The following is a 23,694-nucleotide window of genomic DNA, read 5'->3' on the forward strand; positions in this document are numbered from 1 at the left end:
AAAGTATTATCAGCTAGCAATCAGATTTCCGACAAGGGAAAGAATGGACAAAAGGTGGACCACATGGGAAATAAAGCTAGAACGTCCAAGCTATCTGTCAGAACAGCAAACATCGCAGTGGGTAATAAGGATGCTACTTTGCACACCATCGCAACGTCCGGGAACCCGATCGCCACTAGCAAAATTAACTCGTCGATGAAAAAGAATGACGGTAACAGTGAAGGTTTAAAGTCTGCGAGCGAATCGCACAGCGCGACGAAAAACGCATCGATCGTCAACGCGAAACAGTCCAGCTCTTCTACAGCGTTCAGCAATGTACGGCCTGTCAGCACCTGCGTTAACAGCACCGCGCACGAGAGCAATCCGGTGAAGCATCTGAAGGATTACGCCGGTCCGAAGAAATTTGCGGGTGAAGCGGATTCGAGCATCAAGAATTATCCGATTCAATCGGATTACAAGGAACCAGTGTCGGTGAACAGTCCGGATTACAAGAGCAGGGGTAGCAATAACAGCGGCGGCACCGCTGCGTCTGCGATGACCTGCGCCAATCTGCCATTGAGATTCGCGACGCATCATCAGTCATCAGCGACGGCGCCGACTGTTTTGCACCGAGATAATCACACGCCGTCCAGCGCTACGTCGTACACCGCCGTCTCTCAGAGGAATGACAGCAACAGCGCGTTCGCGGTGGCACGCAAGGCGCTCGAGCAGCAACAGCAGCAGCAGAACTCGGTGCTGAAGATGGCACCGATCAACTTTCCGCCGTTGCGCGCCCCGCAGAGCATCGTGAACGTGCGGCATCCGCTGCTGACGGATGCGCGCGCCAAACAACACGGTAACGAGACCATCGGCGGCGCCAAGTCCAAGCTCAACATGATGAGCTCCCTGCAGAGCGGCAGCGTGAAGGACCTGACCGATCATATCGGCCATTCGCAGACCACCACGTTCCACGGATACGGCACCTCGCCGCTCGCCGCTGGTATACCGAACGTGCAGAATCTGAACAACGCGGTGACGGCCAACATGTCGCCGTATCCGCGACCACCGGACTCCTTCCCGCAGCCGACGGTCGCGAGCATGCTGTTTTCCGACACCGCGGCGGCCCAGTTCCCGCAATCGCCGCCCTTCAACACCACGCAGATCGGCCAGCTGAATCAGTATCATCAGACCTACGATCCCGGCAGCTTCGCCACGACGCCGGTCAACGTGAATCCCGCGGTGATCCCGCAGTTCTCCGCCGAAAGTTCGATTCCGTATCCGCAGTACGAGAATCCACCGCAGTTCGTGCAACCGAATCACTATCCGACCGCCGACATGACCAACAGTCAGTACCAATATCAGGCTGCGGCGGCGGCGGCGGCAGCTGCGGCAGGCGTAGGTCAGATACAGGACTCGTCCATGTTCATACAGAGTCTTCAGAGCCCGATCGCGGTGACCGATCAATACGCAGCGCCGAATTACGCCAGAGCTGTCAGAACGGAGCTGATACCACGGTTGAGGAGACCGCCGCGATTCAACAAATAAAACCGTCAGATTTTTTTCCCTATAGATTTCGCTTAAGGCATCTGGCTCCTCACCGACCATGTTGGAATTGTGATTTCAGAGGCGAGAAAACACACGCTAAAAATTCTTAGATGCCATTTCGAAGTATTTCGATGAAACAGCACTTCAGATGGCTTTAGCACACTTTTAAAATAAAGGGAAAACTATTCTTTTCCCTTTATAATCAATCAACAGCTGTAAAATGATTGTAATGTGAGATCTAGTTCGTCTGGTCTTTGCACATGCACAATCATTCCGCATGGCAAAGTCTGATATCACGATCATTTTACGGTTGTTGATTGACTGTCAAGGGAAAAGAATAGTTTTCGAGGTATTTTAAAAGTGCGCTAAAGCCATCTGAAATAGTGTTTCATCGAAATATCTTTTTATTTAAAAATTGCGTCTAAGAATTTTCAGCGTGTGCTCTCTCACCTCTGACGTCACAATCTAACATGGCCCCGGCGAGGACCCAGGAGCCTTAATATTGTAAAAATTTAAGAACACGATGACGAATGCTCGAACATCATTCTTCCTCTGGTTATTACGAGATTCGTGGATGCTGAAGAGAATTTGTCTTTCCCTCTCTGTATTTATCAATTTTCTGACGTAGATGTTATTTGTTGATCCGCGATGGGCGAGTTGATGTAATAAGTTGTACTGTCGAGTTGTTAATCGTTGCGTCGAGCGTTTCGCAAGTACACTTGTACGCGAAATTAGCCAAATTACTCGCACCAATCGCATCACACGCGAGAGATATGGTGAAAGTTATTTCAATTTCTGATCCAGTTTGAAATAAATTTTAGCCAATCTGAGTTATATATATAGAGCCACGATCGACGCGAATGTGTCCGAGCGAGGAGACGGTACTTTGGCAAATTTACGCGTATCCAAATCATCGTCAACAGCGCAACACTTGGAAAGGATGCGTTTTAACGATACGAGAAACAACAGAAGCGATGATTTTCACTTGTTTCCGTCATTCGATGTGACACGGCAGGGTATAGTGAGTGTTGTGAGCTCAACTATAATTTTATGATGTAATAATATGATGTAATAATCTACATAGCGTGTGTGAATCTTCATACAGAGACACAAAAGGGGGGTGGGGGGCGATATAAAAGAATACACGCTATCTAAAGCGAAGCGGTACCTAAATTACAGCGAACGCTGTGATTAGGACGGGGCGTGTCGTTTTTGATTATATTAGTTTTCGAGTCATGATTGAACGGGTAAGAAATATTCGAGCGCGGAAAACGCTTCGCCTCTCGACGGGGAGAAGAAACATTCTTAAATATTAAAAGAGAGAAAGGAAATGAAAATATATATTATCTCACGGTTATTGTGTAAGTCCTAGTTTTAATGAATGATATTCTACAAGCTATACTTTGCATAGAATTAGTGGAAGTTTTCCAATACTTACATAATACTTAGCTTACCGCTATGTTTTTAATGTGCTTCACTATTTGTATATGGGGTGGTGGTGTAATGATGCCTGCGCGCGAGAGAAAGATCATGTTACAGGAATGATGGGGGGGGGGGGGTAGATGAGAAAATTAGGAATTTTTATTATCGCGAGTAGAGTTCGAATTTTGCTCCCATTTATCGCGAAACATTACATCTCCACTAAGCGTATGCACAATGCAAAAAGAAAAAAGACAAAAAAAAAACGTAGCTTTGCGGCGCGATCCGAATATAGCTAATAATAATTAACGCGTGATCGCGGAGAGAAAGAGATATAAGGAGAAATATAATCTTTCAGTGGTGTATGTTTTTTCCTTTAGTATAGGTAGCTCATAAACTCATAAGCATCACATATTAAATACGCGTGTAAGGATTTAATCGTTAAGGATTCCTCATTAAAGAGTACACATGTCTCAAGGTAGTCGAATGTGCATGTGTACTCGAGCGTGTGTGTAGTCGAATTTTTCGAATTTGCCTACGTACAGAGATCGATCGTGTTAAGTACCGGATGAGACTTTTATACTAAATGAAAAAGAGTAACATCGCGCGATTATTGATAAATAAAAGAGAATAAATACGCGAGGCGCGTATTTCATGGATCGTGACATATCCCTTTGGTCCGTCGAATGAATTTAGTAACATTGTTAAAGATATTTTTCTTTATCGGGGCCGATTTCACCGGAACATTGATATTCTAACTCTGCGCGATGAAGGTTTTCTTCTTCATTCGTACTGTAATAAGGGAATGATGTTCTTGAAGGAGTTAATCGGTCCCCGAAGATTGATTTACGGCAAAATATATTTGGTATAGCATCAATATAATCTTCATTTCTCTTCTATGATCGGCTTTTTTCGGTTTTATTCATTTTTTTTTTTTTTCGTAAAATTATAGTATCCTGCGTGTGCATACGCCATTTTGAGTTGCGATGGTTCAGGAATTTCACAGTTTCAGAATTAAATTTCACCGTTGCAATCTCTAAGTAATATATATTTCTCTTTTATACATTGTGCTCTGTAAAAGTGGGGCACCGCGTAAAATAGAAATTTGCATTAGTATAAGCGTTAGAACAGAGATAGTAGCAACGCCGTTTAATACCAATTGCGATTTGTATATATATATATATTTTTCTTAGAAAAAAACACTTTAAAAAAGTTTATAATTTTATAAAAAAATTAATCTACTACTAAACTGCAAAGAAAATTTATTTCTAAAATATATCTTTGAGAATATTTTCAGAATACATTGTAAAATCAATACGAGATCGATTAGAAATTGGTATTAATTGACGTTACCAGATCCTAGATTGAATCCTAGCCAGATATCGGCGAGAATTAACAGAAACGAAATCGTGTATGCACACCTTTTTCAATCGTCACCCCGAAAGCGACAAACGCGTTCCTGTCATGTCTTGAAGTATAGAAAACCCGCGATGACAGAAGGAATGACATTTCCAAGGGATCATAGAAACGCGTGAAGAAAAAAGGGGAGAAACACAGAGAGGGAGTTTAATGATTAATGATTGCGAAAGTGTGTGCTTCTCATAACGTATATATCTTTGGAAAATAGGCATTACTTACATGCAAAGTATAGAATGTGTATGTGTGTATAGACATACATTCGCTAGAAGCGAAAAAAAGAAAAGCGATAAATGCGGTCTCGTCTCCTTTCCTTTCCGTGCGGAAAAAGAAAAAAAAAACGATCCGTGCCATCGGCAGCTGATGATCTTGATGAGTCATCATCACCTCGGCACCGGAACGTCGACGAAAAATGTGCCGATTGTTCCAGTCCCGAGGACTTAATTTCGATTTATTTCAAGATATTCTCGCGAGACGAAACGAAAATTCCGAGATACTGAATAATGACGCGACAATTATTGTCTTCGATATTTCATCTTTGTGTTCTTCGAGGTGAGAATGTTTCTTTTTACCGATTATTTTTTTTGTCCACGTAATGTAACTTGCGGATTCGGTCGGATTACTTTATTTAAAAGCTGCCCTCGCGTCCGATAAAGTATAGAAAGATGTGCTTGTGAATTTTTAATTTAGAAATTTTTAAATCTACACACTATCATATGTTATATAAATTTATAAATATTAATATCTAAAGATATATACTATTATTTTTATTTATTAGTATTTATAATTTAACAAATATATACATATGAGACACCGATATCGAGACAGATATATCCCAAGTGGCAAACTGACGTCATTACGTCAAAATGACGTCATTTTGACATCTATGACGTCATTCGACGTCAAAATGACGTACGCTTGCTACCTGGAATGTTTCCGAGATGCGTGAGCGATTTTCCGACACAATTGTCAAAACTTTGTGCGTTGAGATATGCATTTTTTATAAGACGTAATCAGTCATCTCTCTGACATGATCTAGAGAAAGTTCTATTTCACGAATCTGATAAATCGTACGAAATCAATTTGATGTACATTCCACTTTTTATTCAGCGCAAAAGAGTTACAAAGATGAAAATGAAAAAATGTAGACAAAAATTCGCTTTTCCGTCAGAATTATGCGAGAATTGTACATCTTTTACGGAAGTTTTCTGAACGAAACCTCACGAAATCGAACCGAGAGTGTTTTTAGCGTCTCAAAATTCAATCAGCATGCTGTTATAAATTAATTTATAATTTCTTAGCGGCGTTCTATTCCAGTTTAACGAATTGCTGGGTAATAACGCTCACGATAATCGTAATTATCGTTGAATTTAGCGCCTTTAGTAGAGAAACGAGAACGAGAGTCTTTGAAAGCTAATGTTTAACAATCACTTCACACTTCGCTAAAGTATTTTCAGGAGAAATAAGGAGCAAATGCTGAGCAGTTTAGTATAAAGAGAAGAGCGCGCGACGTTGATATGATGTGATATGGTCAATGACGCGTTAAATAAGTTTAAAAAAAAATGTTAATCTATAAGGAGAAAGAAAAAAAGATTATCAAGAAAAAAAAAAATTCGGACTCCTCGATCAGGACGAGGAGATGGTCTTCGTGGACCAATTTTGAGGAATGAGGAAAAAGAAACCGAGCGGAAATCGAAGAGTCTTCGATTCGATCCACGACAGACCTTTTACTTTCGCGTCTTTCTTTTCTCGTATTCCCTCCGCTGTTAAACAAGGGACGCGTTAGATAGAGAACGAACTGCGAGTGAAATGAACGATGTCTCTTCCGATGTCATGAAAAGGTCTTCGTGGACCGGTTATGGGCGAGAGAAGGAGAAAATGATCTGATGGGTCTTCGAAAATCTTTCTTTCGTTTCCATCTTTTCTCGTTCGTATCCTCCATGTGGAAACGCGAAGAAACCTTCTGAACCGCTTGCGTTTATCCTAACTATTCTAATTATTGGCTTCGAATCGAAATATGTATACAGTTTTTGCATGTGTCTAATAATGTGTGTGCGCGTATGTCTTAAGCAAGATAATTGTTACTTAAATCTAAGTTGTATGATTGGGGCCCCGAATATTATTTGAAATATCGCATCTATAGTTAATTGATTCTTCTGATCGAAAAGATGAGCGTTGACTTCAAAATTTACATCGAGTTACTATTACACTTGAATTTTATCATAAAAGAATACATATTCTTACATTTAACGAGTAATTTTGTTCGACTGATTTGCGATGAAAATTTATATTACGTTATTATTATTCTTGAAACAATATAAAAAATATATTTTCGTATTTAACAAGCATGTCTTTATAATTTTATTTGCGTTAATTGCTCTTGGATTTTTTTTTATTCCGATGGGTGTGCTTGATGGATGAGCGGTTCACTAGGTCTGAATGAAGATTGTCCAATCTCACAGAAGAAGAATTGAGAAAAGAGAGAGAGAGAGAGAGAGAGAGAGAGAGAGAGAGAGAAGCGATGTAGAGTGGCATTTTATTTTCGTCGAAATGTGTAAACCGTGGCGTTGCGTTTTCTAAGGCTTTAAAAAGAAAAAAAGCGAGAAAAAATAGGACATTACGTGTAGATAGAAAATGAAGACGATCTTGAAGACAAATATGCGTGCTCGAAACAGCGCAGCGCGATTCAGTTTGCTTTCGGATAGATCTCAAAGAAATAAACTATGCAATTGTACAAACGAGCATTCTACTCTTCGAGGGGTTCTATTATATATTGGGTTTATACGATAAAAGAGAAATAGAAGAGGAAAAAAAGGGAAAGATGAATCTTCTAGCGCGGCGTGTTAATGTGTCGCGTGTGATAAATTCGCCAAATTAATTTATATATACATATATACATACATATATATACATACATAAAAATCATTCGATTTACCTTTCTTTTTTTCCGATCGATTTGTAATCGTATATTATATTGATAGTGAACTCGTTCGCGACTCACATCCTTGAACATATTATTATGCACGCAGAAGTCGCGAACGACGAATCCCGCAACGAATCACGAATTTATTGAATTTAATTAATCCTTAATTGGGAGGAAAAAAGATTAATAAAAAGAAAGAGAGAAGTTACCATAGAGAAATAAAATAAAACAAAGAACCAGATGCACCTGTTCGAAATTTAAACGTTGTAAAAATGGGGGAAGAAGCTAGGGCGATATTAAATACCGATTTAAAAAAAGAATAATATTTATTAGCGGTTGTGCATAATGGACTTTGTGTAACTAATAATAATACCATTTAAGAGGATTAAGCGTCAATTGTTTCTTTTCTTTTCTTTCTTGTAATAGAGAAATATAGTCTGTTTCGAAATATCACAGCGTTGTAACATATATATATATAAATAATCGTCCGTGATAGAAAAAAGCGAATTTTTGTATGCGACTTATATGTAAATTTCTAATGTTTTTTTTTGCTTTCTCTCCTTCCCTCAGTCGAGTTGTGTTGCTTTCGTTATTTTGTTGTCGAATTATCCTTTTTACAAGAGCGAGTCGAGTTATTATGAGTAAAAAAATGTCATAATAACGATACAATTAGCACATATAACACGGACATGGCATACAGATAACGACTTGAGACCATATAACGGAGCCCTATCTGTGTATAAACGCGTGGGGCATCTATATCCTATAATCAGGCAAAAGGTTGTTCTATGTATGATTGTGCGTGTAACATTGTTAATAAACATACGATGCTTATGAAGGTACCTTTCTATTTATTTAACTCAATGCCGTATCTTCGTAGCCTAGCTTGAGCAAGACTTCCTCAAACAATCTACGAGATATATTTTTATTTATACATACATTTATATGTATATGCACAGATAACTTAGTTTTTCGATATCTTCTTGTAACAAAGACTTTGCAGAATCGATGTCTTGCCGGATATCAAAATAATGTGTCATATCTTCTGAGATTTTGCGATCTTTTGTCTTGCGAGAGATTATTCCACTTATCGTGTATGGATGAAAAAAAAACGCGAGTTTATTACACGCTCTGCATTTTTCTCACAGACAACAAAATATCCTATAAGAAATACGCAAAACGCTCTTGTGTGTACATATAAAAAATGCTTACACTGATCCATCATTTGCCGATACAAAAGGTCTTGAATATAATGTCTAATATCTCATTGGTACTGACGTGTCCAGTTATCCTTCCGAGTTCTCTCATCGCTTTGTGTATTTCCTCCGCCGCTATGGCCATGTCGTGTTGCTCATTGGCGCATAATTCGAAGTAATTTCGCAGATGCCTCAGACACCGCGTCAAATGATCCCTATGTCTCGCCTGACTGATGGTCGGACTCTCCGCGGATGGTTCGCCGCATCTAAAACGTCGTCAATTTGTAATAACAAAGTATTAAGGCTCCTGGGTGCTCACCGCGGCCATATTGGATTGTGACGTCAGAGGCGAGAAAGCACACGCTGAAAATTCTTAGATGCCATTTTTTAATGAAAAGATATTTCGATTAAACAGCACTTCAGATGGCTTTAGCACACTCTTAAAACCCCCCGAAAACTATCCTTTTCCCTTTATAATCAATCAACATCTGTAAAATGATCGAGATATCAGACTTCGACATGCGGAATGACTGCGCATGTGCAAAGACCAGACGGACTGGGCTTCATAATATTACATTTTATAGCTGTTGATTGATTATAAAGGGGAAAGGATAGTTTTCGGGGTTTTTTAAGAGTGTGCTAAAGCCATCTGAAGTGCTGTTTTATCGAAATATTTTTTTATTTCGAAATGGCATCTAAGAAATTTTAGCGTGTGTTTTCTCGCCTCTGACGTCACGATTTCGACATGGTCGGAAAGGAGCCAGGAGCCTTAATCTTATGTGAAATGGATTTCGATTAAATCAGCTGGTTTTTTCATATGTTGTAGCTTATGACCTGCTGAACAAAATATTCAATAGCCTCAAAGCTAAATAATGGACAATTATTGAGTTACAGCCAGTCAAACAGCTCGCAAAGCCCGAGTTTTTGACTGATTGTAAATCAGTAACTGTCTATTATTTAGCTTTGAGCCTGTTACATTTTTTGTTCAGTAGATCATAAGCTGCAACAGATTGATTCACGGCCAGTCAAACACGAAAAATTCAAATTCTGCGAGTTGTTTGACTGGCTGTAGCTCAGTAATTATCTGCATTGTACATATACGTAATATTATCTGCATTTTGTGCATGTACGTACATATTACTGAAGCGATCTGTTAGCGATCGCAGCAAGTCCTGAAAGCCGTCTTCCGTCTTGCAAGACACGAGAACCGCTTCAACATCGTCCAGACGATGTTTGTCCTCCGCCTTCAGCAAATCTCTCTTGTTCATTATCACGATGAAACGTTCCCTGCCCATTTTCGCTAATAATTCGTGCATTCCCAGCGACGACAGGTATTCGGGCACGTAATCTTCATACGTGATTTCGCTGGCCACGTATTTAAACGCGTCTATCACAATGATAACGAAATCTGCGTTCTCCGCGTAGCTTCTCGCACGACGGATGCCCTCGACCTCGACGATATCCTCAGTTTTATCCGTAATACCCGCGGTATCCGCTATCAGTACCGGATAGCCCGAGATGTTGGCACTCAGCTCGATGACGTCCCTCGTGGTGCCTGCAACAGGCGTGACGATGGCGGCGTTTCGCTGCACCAGGTGATTCAGCAGGCTGCTTTTGCCCACGTTGGGTTCACCAACAATCACAGTCCTAATTCCATTACGTAGGATCTCGCCGCGCCTGCCATCAGCCAGGTGTCCCTCCAGATCCCGCATCAGCTGTTTGAGAGCGTCGTGTGCTCGCTGCACCACGTCGCTCTCGATGTTGTCCTCTTCGCCGAAGTCGATGTACGCCTCGAGACTTGCTACGGATTCCGAGAGAACCTTTCGCCAGCCGTCGTAGAGTTTACGCAGGACACCATCAGCCTGTAGAAGCGCCTGTTTCCTCTGGCACTCGGTCTCGGCCTCTATCAGGTCGGCTAGACCCTCTACCTCCGTCAGATCCAGCTTGTTGTTGTAGAAGGCGCGTCTGGTAAACTCGCCAGGCTGAGCCGGATGCACTTGTAGCCTCGAGAGGGCTTGCATCAATCGTGTCAGGATCGCCGAGCCGCCGTGCACGTGGAACTCCACGGAATCCTCGCCGGTGAACGAGTGCGGACCTGAAAATCACATCGTCTTATTCAAGCCGTATATTTTTCGACAGTTAATTATTATTAGAATCCAGGCAGCACACCATGCATATGTCCAAAATTGAAGGATAAAACATCTTTAAGACATCTTTAAGAAGTCTTATGATATGATATCTAAAAGACATCTTAAAAATATCTTAAAGATATCTTATGCGCCGATTTTGGACATGGTAAAGAGCAGATGAGTCTTGGGTTGAACTGATGATTAACTGCTGAAGTGTTGCGCGTACCAGGAAACCACAGACAGAGCCCATTGTCGATGACCTCTCCAGTTTCAGGATCGCGTATCCTCCGTAAGAAAGCTTTCCTTGGCTCCAATTTCGATATATTCGTCATCCTCTTTAGCGCTTCCAGAGATCGGCTTCCCGATATTCTCACCACCGCAACGCCACATTTTCCATGTCCTTTAAAAACATATAATTATTGTTGTTATTATTGTATTATTTATGTATTATAAACAAATAAAAATGTAAGTTGCAAAGTTTTAATTTCATGTATAAACGGAAAGGTTGATAAATCTATAACTAAATAAATTTGAAAAGTTGTCGGTTCAAAGAACCGCGTAAAGACTACGAAAAGAAGCTAGTAGAAAACGATAATTTCACACGTGGAATATTAATCGAATGCATTTACGATTCAAGTACATTTCACATGCTAACGATTCGCTGAATTGTAAATTAAAATATATCGTTGATGGTACGAAAAAAAATAAATAATCATATTTCCGTACATATAATTTTTAATTCTAACGGAACATCTCGCTGAAAAAAGAGGGAAGTCACATGATGAGACATGCTCGATTGGCGGTTCTTAACCTTTTGGGAAATGAAGGAAAGATAAGGAAGACACATGGTATGTGTGTGCGATATTAAAACGTGCCGGTTTTTTAAGAAAGCACTTGACAACCTGAAGACAGGGCGCAAATTGTCGTCCCCCTTCGGTTGTTGGCTTCCGAACAGCTGATCGCGCAAGGAGTGGCAGCAACGTGACGGATCGGTACGATATTTCGCGCCGTTTTCCACCAGGAAGGTCCACGGACGAGACACTCGCGGGAGAACATCAGGATAGGTGTCTTGAGCATAAGTATCTACTGCAATACGATAAAGAATAAACGTTAACGCGGAACGATATGCGAGCAACGATTAGCGAAGCAAAGGTAGCACATCGTGACTATGATGGCACAATGAGACTGTTGGAATAATTTAAACACGTGCCGAGGGTCTCGATCGAGTGACTTGTCGCGTGGTTTGATGCCGAAAGACGCCTTGAGATGAATATGTTTGATTGATTTGTGAAATAAAATTATTTGCAAGATCATCTCATCACTTTCCTGGATCGATCAGCGTCGTTTTATCACGTCACGCCACGGCGGCATATTTGAACGTGTAGAATTGTATAGTCTTCGAGATTTCATTAATCTGTAAATTGTATTGCAGGTGAAACTTACATGAGATGTGACATATTTATTATTTATACACGATGACAGACTTAGCGAAGAAGTTGATGACGAGCAAGATACTCGACAGATGTAGCAAGTGGGTAGAATCGCAGCAAGATTATCCTTACTCCGAGGAAGATAGTCTCAAGCGAAAGTTGGAGGAATCCGAATACGATGATTGGTACAACACAGATTCGGAATTTGACTCTGTCTCGGAATGCGGCGCCAAGAGACACAAGGTGGGAGTGCAATTGAAGAATGAAGTTTTGGATCTTACCTGTGAATGGACGGCGTGCACATTTCGTGGTAATCATATGGATCAATTTATGAGGCATGTCTCGAGTCACATACCAAATATACACATAAGCGTGAAGGACGACAATGAGGTCTATGAGTGTCAGTGGAAGGACTGTTCTTACTGCACCGATGTATCCGATGAGATAGTGCAGCATGTTAATTATCATGCCTATCACACCAAGCTGAAGTGTATTGGATCCAATGTTCGTGGAAGAACCAAGCTTCCTGTAAGTAATATTAAATATATATTGATAAATTTTCAAGTGTAATAATTACTGAAATTGAAAATATTTTAAATTAAAAATTGTATTCTCTTGTAGAGATGCCGCAGAGATCCAGAATGGAGGAACATCATAGATTCACCATCGCCACACATGTGCAGGTGGGAAGAATGCTTGAAAGTGTTCAAAAACTATCAAATGTATCTGTATCATGTGACTATACACATGAGAGATTGCCCGCAAGGCAATAGAGTTAAGGATGGAGTTAAGTGCAAGTGGACCGGATGCAATGGCAAATATCCTAGTTTATACAAACTCCGTGATCACATGAAATGTCATACCAAAGAAAAAATAGTCGCCTGTCCGGACTGCGGTGCCACGTTTGCCTCTAAAACGAAATTTCACACGCATTGTCAGCGACAAATTCCTTTGGAAGGTAAATTAAATCTCGTATATTTCTTTTGTTTTTAAATTTCTTAAAAAAAATTTTTTTTTTCTAAAATTCAACGATTTACAGTACAAGGATTCCAGTGTTCGCACTGCAATAAGTTTTACCCCACTGAGAGAATCTTGCGCGATCATATGAGATCCCATGTCTTCAATTACAAGTGTTCCCTTTGCGATATGAGCTGTGAATCGCCGGCGAGTTTGGCGAAACACGTGAGATATCGCCACGTGTCGACCAGAACGTTTCCTTGCCAATTGTGTTCGCATGCTGCAAAATCGCAACAGGATCTCGATTCTCATATGACTGTCCATACTAATGGCCCGAATTTTTCTTGTCAATTCGAAGGATGCCTTTATACGTGCAAAGGAGCTTATACCTTGGATAGGTAATGATACAGACTTTCAATAAAGAAGCTGTTTTATCCATTATTGTTTATTGCAATTGTTAAATTTATCATAGGCATGTAGAACGAGTACACAGTTTAGCAGTGCGATGGTACTGCTGTCACGAATGTCCTATCAAGTACCGGAAGAGTTATAGATTGACCAAACATCTTATAGAAACTCATCAGTTGCAATTGCCAAGTGGACACAAACGCTTCCATTATACACAGGACGAGGACGGATGCTACAGACTTCAAATGGTCAGATATGAGGCTGTAGATGAAGAGAATGAGTTGCTTGTCGAAGAGGCAAACTTATCAAACAAAAAATACAAGCTAGAATTGAATCAAACTACATCGTTGACAAAAATAAAAGTGAGTTTTACAGTTATTGTTCGAGAGACTTTTGTTCTATTTAAAATCGTATGTTTAGATTGTTGAAGACAATACAGAGGAGACAGAAACCGTGCAAGATTTGCAAGAAGAAATAGCCGATAGTGATGTTGGAAAATCTATGCCTGTTATATCGAATATTTTGATATCTATTGATGAAGTGGACGAGGAAGGGAATATTATAAAAAGGCAAATTGTTGAGACACAAGAAACAAATGAGTTACCACCATCGGAAGAACCGCCGTTAATTTTAACATAATTCTATAATAAAAGATTATATTCCGTGATTATATACTTTTATATAAATTATATTATACATTGCGATTAAGATATACTGTTATAGAGATATTTTGCTTTAACCAATTTTGACATTAAAACTCACTCTTGTCAAAATTATCCCAACTAATTAATCTATTATTTTGCACAGAGCATTGCTCAGACTTTTGTTTTATTATAAAATTATTATCTATAATTATGATATTGCAGAATGCAAACGTGTTATCGCTATAATATTTTTGTAAAAGTAGTAAATTACCTGATGCTCAATGTTACGTTTAACAGAAACCATATAAAGAAATAGAATGTTTAATATCTTGCGATTATCTTCTTTTGAATCCATATTTCTTCCTCTCGTAGAAGAGGTCCGTCTTTGAACTCCCTAGATTGACTATTTTAGGACAGCCGTCTCTCTAAAAAACATTGAAATTTACAATCCACGAGAATATACAAATCTATCGTATGTAATGTTTTCCTTTTTAGTGGCAAACCTACATCTTTCTCTTGTATTGTACATTCTTTACAATAATACGCGTCCGATACGCCGGGACCTCCGCATATTACACAACGTCCCTGATAAGAACCGTAATTGCACTCGTCACATATTCTGACTAAGGTGCAGGGCCTTACATAAGAATCGCAAATGACACACTTGCCATCGCATTTCTCGCAAAGCCGACCGATAGCTGAAAACAAAATTCGAACAATTAAGCAACAATTATAATAAATAAACAAACTGTCAGAAAAGTGAGGTTAATTAACCTAACCTCTCGACTTACCGACTCCCGGCTGTTTACGACAGAAAATCAAATCCGGATGATGCTTGGCCATATTTTTCAAATGCTATCCGATTCTGAAAATAATATTTCGAGAAATAATTATTGCTTTACATATATCGGCGTTTGTATAACTACTTTCATACATACACATTCGAATTTTCAGCTCCTATCTTGACAGTTTGTTGCCATATCGCAAATATGCGGCGATAATCGAAGATTAAATCGATAGCCAATAAGAGAGATTTGTTCTTTATTGCTGCACTGAGTTCACCGTGCACTGCACTGAACTGAACTAGTGCAAGCGGGGACAAGCTGGGGCTCGATTCTTGAATTCATTCGCAAGAGAAACGTATGCGCAAATTCGGCTCTTACAGAAAAGTTGCAAGTTGATTGGCTATCGCATGGCTTTTAGCCAATCAACTTGCAACTTTTCTGTAAGAGCCGAATTTGCGCATACGTTTCTCTTGCGAATGAATTCAAGAATCGAGCCCCAGATCACGTGATCAGTTATGGCTTCTGCAGCCAGCGCGATTTCGAGACACGCGACGCGCGATATCCAATGAGCGTACAGCTTTCTCGAAAAAGCTGTACGCTCATTGGATATCGCGCGTCGCGTGTCGCGAAATCGCGCTGGCTGCAGAAGCCATTAGACGCTAGCGACAAATTGATAGTGAAATCGCACTCTAAGGGCTAGTCTACAATAGAGTCGTAAGGTTGTAAACGAAAGAAATTGACCAATCACAGTTGAATTCGAGGAGAATAATCGACTGTGATTGGTCAATTTCTTACGTTTACGACCTTACGACTCTATTGTAGACTAGGCTTAATACGTGTATCAAGTGCTCGATGTAAACTAGGCCATTGGCTGTAATTTGGACCGAAACTTCGTCCATTTTGTACCTCTCTATAATTTTATTCTATGGTCTTGCGTGTTTGAGGTTAGGTTGTTTGGAAAATCTCACGTTTCTGTCACGCCGACAATAATTTGTTTTTATTACAATTTGAAATTTTTCATTGACGAAAATGGCTGAGGCTATGCGACAGACCGTGGCTGGAATGCTTAAAGGCATCGAAAGGTATTTATTTATTTACGCTCATTTGTATAAATAATCTTTTTAACAAAACTGCTAATCAATTTCTTAAAAACGTACTATTGCACTGAAATGCAGAATTAAAATTCATTAGAAAATTCACATATTTATTTACTGTTCTAATTTTTAATTAATCAATCTTTAGCTGGAATCTATATTAAAATATACATGTTTTTAGGTACAATCCAGATAACCTCTCAACCTTGGAGAAGTATGTGGAAATACAATCGAGGGAGAATGCTTATGATTTGGAGGCAAACTTGGCTGTTCTAAAACTCTTCCAATTAAATCCGCATCGATTCAATATGGATATTACATGTCAGATACTACTGAAGGCTTTAACCAATCTTCCGCACACTGACTTTGTGCTGTGCAAATGTTTACTCAGCGAGAAATTAGTGAGTTTGATTAAAGTGTAAAGCAATGTTCTTTCTTATGAATGTTTTATATTTATATATTTTATATAAATTTCTAGATGTCAGAAAGTCCCATTAGTCAAATCATGTATCTGGGAGACATCTTGGAGCGATGTGATTTTCAGAATTTTTGGGATAGAGTATTATCAATGTCGGAACTGTGCGAAAGAATTGTAGGCTTCCAGGATTCGATAAGAAAATTTGTGTGTCACGTAGTCGGTATCACGTTTCAAACAATAGATAAAGCATTGCTGGCACAATTGCTTGGTGGTGTAGATGGTATGTCACAAAATTTTTTGTTTTTAATATTACTGGATGATAAAATTTATTATTATGTTTTTGTAGATGCAACATTGAAGCACTGGGTTAAAAAGTATGGTTGGAAAGAAGAGAGCAAGTCGATCATTTTCATTGCAAATCAAGATGAAAATATCAAGACCAAAAATATTACTGAAAAGATTGATTTCGAGAATGTGGCAGGTTTGATGGCTGCTTGTTTATAAATACAGGAACTATTTTGTAACAAATCTTATTCATTAAAAAAATTTTTTATTGTCACGGTCAATTTCTAGCATTTTTGTTTTCATTGAGAAATACACATATATGTATTAATGATTTATCATATTTATAAAAGTTATTTTTTTTTTTTTTACAATAGATATTAGCATATTTTAAAGATATAGTTTCTACATTATCTATTTTCATTGCTTCATTCTTTTTTGCATCGATATATTTGTTCTGAAATTTGACAATTTTTCTCTATATTATGTTTCTTCAACTTCTGTTGAATTTGTACAATTATCTACAGTACTGGACTGTACATTTTCTGTATTATAAGAAGCAGATAAAGCAACTTGTGTTTCTGCTGAAGTATCATTTTTCAAAATTTCACGAAGTGCCATTGTGGCATAAGTACTGGACTTTAGACACATTTCAATGATTAATGCTTTGTTCTTTCCATCTGAAAATAATATGAATGTAATGCAAACTCTTTGAAATAAACGTTTTGTATAAAAGAACCTATTTACCTGGATTATTCTGCGGAGGTACATGCTTTCTCATTTCATCAATATCTGAGAGAATAAGATTATCATGCTTTTCTTTATAATGCATAATTTTCCAAGATAATTTCGTCGGAATTTGCAATATTTTTCTATAGGCACCGCTCAAACTGTATTTTCTGGAAAAGATAGTAGATGATAATAACAATTTGTTACATTAACTTTGCAGATAAAAACACTTACTTATTGTTTTGTTTAAGATCAGTAGTTAATTCGTCCTTTGCTAAAAATTCGTCATACCAAGCTTTAGCATAGGATGGATATGTAACTTTCCATCCAGGTTGAGGTATAATTACATCGGTTAGAGTGTAATTTGGTAAATCTTCTTCTTTAAGACTTTTTACTGTTGACAAATTTTGCTCCAAATTTTCTTCACTTGCTTTATTTTCTGCTGGATCAACATTTATTTCTTCAGTAGAAATAACATCAGTTTCTCTAACGTCATCACTATCATTTAAAGGATAATTCGTAGTTTCATCAGTTATATTCTCTTGACAGCTTTGTTTGTCATAAACTAGATCACCTACAATTACATTCGTCCCGAATTCTTTTATTCTTCTCGACACAATATGATTCCAAACAAAGCTTTGATAAGCATGAATATACATTAATCGAATGTTTCGCGGTACAGAGTCAAGTGCACCTAAAGGATTTTTCTCGCCCGATGTTTGTAGACCTTTCAAAAGTCGGGCTTCAATCTTGTCGATTCTTTTAATCTTGGCATAAGCAGCATGGGCATCTTTTGTTTCCACATAAATTTGTCTAGCCTCTGCTAATTCTTTGTCCTGCTCTCCTGGCCGCGGTTTTAGAATTAATTCAATTGCTTCATGCCATTTACCTAATTGAAAAAAATTACTGTAATATATACATCAAATCAAAATGTTACATGTGATAATATGGAATATATACAATAACAATTACCCTGAAGTAGACGTTTCCCAATTTCGTGTGTGGGTATAGAAGCTACTGTACCAAATCTTTGTAAACCATAATAATTAACGAAGCCATTATCGCGCAACGATATCATTGCTTGCTCAATCTCTTCGTCTGTTCCGCAAACATTTCTTAATGCTATTTTAAACTGATTGCCAAGTAACATGCCTAATTTCAAGCTGTTTTTAACGTATTTAAAATTTCCTACATATGCGCCGTGTATACTTTTACACGCTCTCAATATGTCGCGTGCATCTACCCTCTTCAAACTAACCCACTGAGTCGTCCATGCTCGACGATCTTTTGTACCAGAATAAGCAAAATTGTTAGGCCGTATTCGTAGATTTGTGGCCAATTGGTTCAAAGCATCGATCGTATCCATATTCACTTTGTGCAACAGAAAATGACAATAATCGCCATCGCGTTTTTTCCAATCTATTCTGTTGTCTTTGCGTATCTTGTGATCTGTGATAGAACGAATTAAAAAGAATCATGTAAATGTAGATATAAATAAGAAAATATATAAATATTTATAACTTACCATTTTTAATGTTTTTAGTATGTGGGATAATCATTATAAATTTCTTATCGTCTTCAACTTTCGTTTGGCTGATAACATTTGCCAAATTTCGTGCGATTGTATGAATAATTCTGCGTTCAGCTTTGTCTACATTTGTTACATCAATCTGTATACTTGAAGGATTTTCCTTCAGAACTTGCAGTTGATCCCATATTGCTGGTGATATCATTGTTTTTAGATCTTCGATATTTACATTATCATCTGGATTACTTGGAATATCCTGATGAGTCAGCTTGGTCACTTGTCCATCTAGGTCTATCTCGTTGACATGGAAATCAGTGTATCTCTCTTTGATTATTGCAGAGAAGCCAGGGTGTTTGCCGATGTACTCAGTAATTCCTAAATCACATTCCTTCAGTCTATTGCCGATGTCCAATTTATTCCTCTTTGCATTTTCTCCTGGTAATTGCTCAAAATTGCGTTTAAAGCCTCTTCGGTCAGGATTGTTTTGATAATCACCTTAACAAAAATCTCTTCATTAACTGCAGAACTATATCAAATGTTTACTGTTGTAACAAGCAATAAATTACCTCTTTGTTCAAATCTTCTAGTATTGCGATTTTTATTATTTCGATGTTTTTGCCCGGCAAATCTTTTACTCGCAAGACCAGCATTTTCGGCAGACATTATGTATGCGTTCGATGAAAAGATCCGTAATAATTCCTTGTAATCAGTATATATTTTTACGTCAATTTTAAATCAGATTTTTTTTCTAAATTAAGATTGCATTAAGGTTGCATTCGTTGATAATCGGATATGTCAAGTACGTATGTTTATACAGAAACACGTGTCTGAAAGAGAGCTGCCATATTCTTTCTGTCAAGGTTTCGAATTTTACTCTCACAATCAGATTTATTTAATTTATAAAAATTATCACATTTAAGTTTAAAAGAAATTTTTATGCTATCTCTCTTCTTTTCTAGAATTTAATTTTTTTAACAATAAAAAGAAAAAGATATAATTTTTTCATCTTCCATTGATCGCATGTTGGTAAGGTAATACATCAAACATTTAGTTTCGTAAAGTCGGTTAAAGATGGCACTAGTTTACTGTTGAAATTCGCGTCATATTGCTTTCCATTTTTAGCGCCATTTGATCGTTGCATTTTCACAAGTGTTCTCCGAATCCTTTTCGCGCGCGAAGAAAAACTCGAGGATATGTACATCGCGATCTCTATACACTATACAAGGTATTTAATTTTAAACAATTATAATAGTAATAGTCAGGAAACTCTGGATTTGTTTAATAGGAAAATTTATTGATATCAATGAAAAACGCACGCATGGAATCGATCTTTTCTCTCTCATTTAAAGTTATGGCGTCGATTTCTAATCGCTTATTTTATTATATAAGCATATTATATGTACTTATAGAATATATTGTAATACTTATACACGAAAGTAACTATAATGTAGTATGTGAAATATATAATGGATATGTTTTATTTCGCTTTATTTCATGTTACAATCATCTAATCAATGTTTCATTTTTTAGTCGAGAAAAGGAGACGTACCTTCCCTCTTTGCAGAAGAGAAGTGAATGCATCATAGAACTGCCAACACAAAGAGTGCAACGAATTCACCTCCCTTTCATTCTAGACGCTTAAAAAAGGAGAAGCAGAGTCAGCGTTGATTGCGCGAAAATGTCCCGAGAGATACGCGTCGTCGTGTGGGAGGACAACGTATATAGGATAATCATGATCAGGTAAGCGCATGCGGATAAAAAATGCATAGAAGGATAAAGGCCAGGATCGGATATGTAGGCTCCCCGTAAAATTCGCAATTTCGTCCTGCCGTTCGATGGATTTTTTTCGCAAGCGCATTTCATAAATAAATAATAAAAGAATCAAACATTATATATTGAACGATCCGCGAAAAATTTGCGGCAGAAGCAAGTCAATCATGAGATTCGCGAATATATGTATAAAATAAAGGGAAAGCGGTCAGTGTTTGCTGTTATTATCTAAATAAAATTATATAGATGATCATCTAGATGAAATTTTGCCGTCATCTTATCTTTATATAGATAATAAAAATATGCATTATCTATATTTTCGTCTTATTGTTATATGAAAAGTGTTATCTTTACTAAATTATTTAGAATAATGTGTGTTCAGATAATTTGGTTTAGAGTCATAGCACATAAAAATATACTTAAGTAGTAGAACTTAAGCAGTAAGCGATAGAAACTTATAAATAAAAGTATGAATATATTTTTACATCCCTTTTATAATTTACATATTTTTTATAACTGTGTTTAAGCGGCCTTAAAAATAATATTATCTGGACGTTATCTAGATGAATCGCTATATAATTTTATCTTTTATCTAGATATATTTAAAACAAACTCATCTTCATCTTATCCAAGATGAATTTACATATATTTTCATTTTATCTAGTTAATTTTAAAATCATCTAAGCACAACACTGAAAGCAGTCCTGAGGGAGAAAGCACACGCGCCCCCGCGAGTATACGAGACATGTGGTGAGGGGAGAGGGGGAGCGGGGGAGGGGGAGAGAGTACACGCGCGATTACTACGTGCGCGGGAGAGCGATAGGGGCGTGGGGGAGGGGGAGGACGCGCGCCATCAGTCCAACGCGAGCCACGGTCGAGTGCGGATCGCGCGCGTGTGCGCGCGCGCGAGATTTAACGTCGCGTTTTCCGTCAGTGGGCGTCATCGCGTTCACGTCGTCGTCGACGACGCGGTTTCACGTACCCGGTGTTTTCGGTGCGTTCCTCGGCTCCTCTGCTTTTCGTCGCGACGGCGAGAAATTTTGACAGTTACGCGAGTGCGATAACGAACTATACGCGTAATCTTCGTCTCGCTCCGATTTCTCATATCGCGATTTCGCAATTTGCGATGCGTAGATAAGACGCGTAGTACGCGGGAAAAAACGGATGCGCGTGTGGACGACGTGGTGCCGGCTAGCGACGCGGGATGAGCGCCAGAGAAGTCACCCTCTTCGGCGGATCCCCCTGGGGCTTCCGCATGCACGGCGGATGCGACACACATCAACCTCTGCGCATCTCCAGGGTGAGTGAACGTCGTATATTTTTCTTTCGCGATCACGCGATCGCATGATTGAGAGTATCTTAAAAAGACATTTATTTATATATATATATATATATATATACGATGGTTGATGATTCGATATCGCGGATATATTTTTTTTCGATCTCGCACGATCACGTGATTGCGATATTTTTTTGAAATTTAAAGGTTATAATTTGATTTCGCGAAGAAACGTGATGTATATATAACGCTATATATTATATGTATATTATTTTATATATTTCGTGTTTTTGGAAATATTATCACATTATTGCACAGCGAAATACGGTGCAAAATGTTAACTGTTATTAATGATAATAATTATTCGCGCGTACTGTGTGTGCTATAGAATAGGATGCGTCAATCGTATGATTTATGTTGAACGCGATGCACAGACAAAGCGAAGTGATACTGGAAATGTAATCATAATTATGTCACATTCCGAATTTGAATACTTGATGAAGATATATCGCTGTAATTATTAATTAACAAATATCATATTACACGTAGCTAAATTTCGATGCAGTTCTCGTTATTGCATCGTATTTAAACGTTCCCTATCACCAATTCGTTGAATTTACGTCGAGGATATTCTCACAAGTTTATCGTGAAAGCGGTGTTACGATTTAAAAAAGAGGCTTTGAGAGAGATTTTTTCTCGTTATTATCCAATTTAGCGAATCTTACAATAGACTTGCCGCGTTTATCGTGAGTGGTGAAACGAGATAATCGCGTAAGTGGAAAAAGTTGCATCGATCCGCCCGTGTCATGCCGTATACTTTTATCACTGAATGCGCCACAGTAATTTTTCTTAGGCCGGTATTCATAGTCGGTTCTTATATTTAAGAATGCCTTAAGTACAATCTTAAGATGTGATTAGTGTCTCCCTATTACGCTCTATAGTCACTTTCATGTGTCTTATTTAGTTTACGAAAAATTAGACATTTACTTTAATAGAACTTCTCTTTTACAAGAGACAAATTTTGTTTTTCTCTACAAGAACGAAAATAATTAATATACATTTTTTATATATTCATTATTAGTCAATAAGTGCAATTTTCTAACTCTTGATTAGATTTTATAATTCATATGGAAATTTCCTGTTTGTCCGAATTAAAGAGGAAATCACAAAAGTGAAACTGCCAATCTTTATGTTCCTTTTCTTTGAGAATTTAAAAAAAAAAAATTTTTTTCTCATATGTCGGCTACACTTTGATCGATGCTTCTTGCTGACTAAGCTCTTTCTGCATTTTTATTACGATTTGGATAAAGTCATCTTTTTTGGCGACTTTAGCTTTTGATGAAATTACACTTTCTTTAAACTGGACGATCAAATCATATAATTTATTTAGTTTTGAACAGATTAAAAAATGGTAACAATCGATCTAATGGTTTTCAAGAAGAAGGACATAAAGAACGGAAAATAAAATTTTAGTGGACAATATTTTCAAGGTTTTGATGTTGTTCAATATCTTTTTTTTAGACACTTGCAATTAGACATATTCAAAAATTATTTTACGTAGCTCGTTATATTCAAGAAATAGTCTACTTTTTTTCCTGAAAAGGAAACAGAATTTTACAATCATATTCAAGTGCATTATCTATCTCGATTTATTCAATTTCTATAATCGCAATAAAGAGAGAGACGCGCGTAATCGCGATTATGAAACGACTAGCTACGATTTCAGACATTCGATAGTTGGGTCTGTTGAGCCGACTCGACGA

General features: G+C 38.0%; 6 protein-coding genes across 8 annotated transcripts; 3 read left to right on the forward strand and 3 right to left on the reverse strand.

Annotated features, from left to right (window-relative positions):
• The first annotated feature begins 63 nt into the window (after window positions 1-63).
• LOC145946293 (uncharacterized) lies at window positions 64-8,120 on the forward strand. The gene has a single exon (XM_083055836.1). It carries the CDS (start codon window positions 64-66, stop codon window positions 1,522-1,524), a length of 1,461 nt encoding a protein of 486 aa, XP_082911962.1. The 3' UTR covers window positions 1,525-8,120.
• Window positions 8,121-8,149: 29 nt separating this feature from the next.
• Window positions 8,150-11,684, reverse strand: LOC145946292 (5-taurinomethyluridine-[tRNA] synthase subunit GTPB3, mitochondrial). Its single transcript, XM_083055835.1, has 4 exons — window positions 11,510-11,684; window positions 10,834-11,007; window positions 9,613-10,573; window positions 8,150-8,744 (listed from the first exon to the last, which is right to left on the reverse strand). Exons 1-4 carry the CDS (start codon window positions 11,682-11,684, stop codon window positions 8,504-8,506), a joined length of 1,551 nt encoding a protein of 516 aa, XP_082911961.1. The 3' UTR covers window positions 8,150-8,503.
• Window positions 11,568-14,371, forward strand: Hinfp (Histone H4 transcription factor). Of its 3 annotated transcripts, none has more exons than XM_083055833.1 (6): window positions 11,568-11,686; window positions 12,040-12,565; window positions 12,659-12,995; window positions 13,077-13,392; window positions 13,467-13,764; window positions 13,823-14,371. In XM_083055833.1, the coding sequence occupies exons 2-6, from the start codon at window positions 12,083-12,085 to the stop codon at window positions 14,039-14,041; spliced, it is 1,653 nt and encodes a 550-aa protein (XP_082911959.1). In that variant the 5' UTR covers window positions 11,568-11,686; window positions 12,040-12,082; the 3' UTR covers window positions 14,042-14,371. The 3 variants fall into 3 exon arrangements, with proteins under 3 accessions (XP_082911959.1, XP_082911960.1, XP_082911958.1); XM_083055834.1 differs by having other exon boundaries at window positions 11,580-11,671; XM_083055832.1 differs by having other exon boundaries at window positions 11,621-11,759.
• Phf5a (PHD finger protein 5a) lies at window positions 14,331-15,113 on the reverse strand. Its single transcript, XM_083055844.1, has 4 exons — window positions 14,985-15,113; window positions 14,838-14,911; window positions 14,554-14,744; window positions 14,331-14,471 (listed from the first exon to the last, which is right to left on the reverse strand). Exons 2-4 carry the CDS (start codon window positions 14,887-14,889, stop codon window positions 14,382-14,384), a joined length of 333 nt encoding a protein of 110 aa, XP_082911970.1. The 5' UTR covers window positions 14,890-14,911; window positions 14,985-15,113; the 3' UTR covers window positions 14,331-14,381.
• Window positions 15,114-15,755: 642 nt separating this feature from the next.
• On the forward strand, window positions 15,756-17,363 carry Eif3k (eukaryotic translation initiation factor 3 subunit K). Its single transcript, XM_083055470.1, has 4 exons — window positions 15,756-15,913; window positions 16,107-16,326; window positions 16,404-16,623; window positions 16,690-17,363. Exons 1-4 carry the CDS (start codon window positions 15,861-15,863, stop codon window positions 16,845-16,847), a joined length of 651 nt encoding a protein of 216 aa, XP_082911596.1. The 5' UTR covers window positions 15,756-15,860; the 3' UTR covers window positions 16,848-17,363.
• Window positions 16,874-19,764, reverse strand: Pus7 (pseudouridine synthase 7). Its single transcript, XM_083055469.1, has 6 exons — window positions 19,449-19,764; window positions 18,880-19,377; window positions 18,327-18,803; window positions 17,589-18,243; window positions 17,373-17,524; window positions 16,874-17,305 (listed from the first exon to the last, which is right to left on the reverse strand). Exons 1-6 carry the CDS (start codon window positions 19,543-19,545, stop codon window positions 17,109-17,111), a joined length of 2,076 nt encoding a protein of 691 aa, XP_082911595.1. The 5' UTR covers window positions 19,546-19,764; the 3' UTR covers window positions 16,874-17,108.
• Between the last annotated feature and the right edge of the window lie 3,930 nt (window positions 19,765-23,694).

This window comes from Prenolepis imparis, unplaced genomic scaffold, assembly GCF_030444845.1.
Source record: "Prenolepis imparis isolate NDT839.2.m4 unplaced genomic scaffold, iyPreImpa1.0 SCAF_15, whole genome shotgun sequence".
Taxonomy (NCBI): Eukaryota; Metazoa; Arthropoda; class Insecta; order Hymenoptera; family Formicidae; genus Prenolepis; species Prenolepis imparis.

Excerpts from the sequence above, each read along its gene's own strand:
- LOC145946293 (XM_083055836.1), top strand. The coding sequence starts at position 64 with ATGGGAAATAAAGCTAGAACGTCCAAGCTATCTGTCAGAACAGCAAAC.
- LOC145946292 (XM_083055835.1), bottom strand. The coding sequence starts at position 11,684 with ATGCTCAAGACACCTATCCTGATGTTCTCCCGCGAGTGTCTCGTCCGT. Across the intron at positions 10,574-10,833 it reads GCTCTGTCTGTGGTTTCCTG|GTCCGCACTCGTTCACCGGC; the intron begins GTACGCGCAACA and ends TGTGATTTTCAG. Across the intron at positions 8,745-9,612 it reads ACAGATCGCTTCAGTAATAT|ATGCGGCGAACCATCCGCGG; the intron begins GTACGTACATGC and ends ACGACGTTTTAG.
- Hinfp (XM_083055833.1), top strand. The coding sequence starts at position 12,083 with ATGACAGACTTAGCGAAGAAGTTGATGACGAGCAAGATACTCGACAGA. Across the intron at positions 12,996-13,076 it reads GCGACAAATTCCTTTGGAAG|TACAAGGATTCCAGTGTTCG; the intron begins GTAAATTAAATC and ends AACGATTTACAG. Across the intron at positions 13,393-13,466 it reads GGAGCTTATACCTTGGATAG|GCATGTAGAACGAGTACACA; the intron begins GTAATGATACAG and ends AATTTATCATAG.
- Phf5a (XM_083055844.1), bottom strand. The coding sequence starts at position 14,889 with ATGGCCAAGCATCATCCGGATTTGATTTTCTGTCGTAAACAGCCGGGA. Across the intron at positions 14,745-14,837 it reads TCGTAAACAGCCGGGAGTCG|CTATCGGTCGGCTTTGCGAG; the intron begins GTAAGTCGAGAG and ends TTTTGTTTTCAG. Across the intron at positions 14,472-14,553 it reads GTACAATACAAGAGAAAGAT|AGAGACGGCTGTCCTAAAAT; the intron begins GTAGGTTTGCCA and ends AATGTTTTTTAG.
- Eif3k (XM_083055470.1), top strand. The coding sequence starts at position 15,861 with ATGGCTGAGGCTATGCGACAGACCGTGGCTGGAATGCTTAAAGGCATC. Across the intron at positions 15,914-16,106 it reads ATGCTTAAAGGCATCGAAAG|GTACAATCCAGATAACCTCT; the intron begins GTATTTATTTAT and ends ACATGTTTTTAG. Across the intron at positions 16,624-16,689 it reads ATTGCTTGGTGGTGTAGATG|ATGCAACATTGAAGCACTGG; the intron begins GTATGTCACAAA and ends ATGTTTTTGTAG.
- Pus7 (XM_083055469.1), bottom strand. The coding sequence starts at position 19,545 with ATGTCTGCCGAAAATGCTGGTCTTGCGAGTAAAAGATTTGCCGGGCAA. Across the intron at positions 18,804-18,879 it reads TACTAAAAACATTAAAAATG|ATCACAAGATACGCAAAGAC; the intron begins GTAAGTTATAAA and ends GTTCTATCACAG. Across the intron at positions 18,244-18,326 it reads TGGGAAACGTCTACTTCAGG|GTAAATGGCATGAAGCAATT; the intron begins GTAATTGTTATT and ends TTTTTCAATTAG.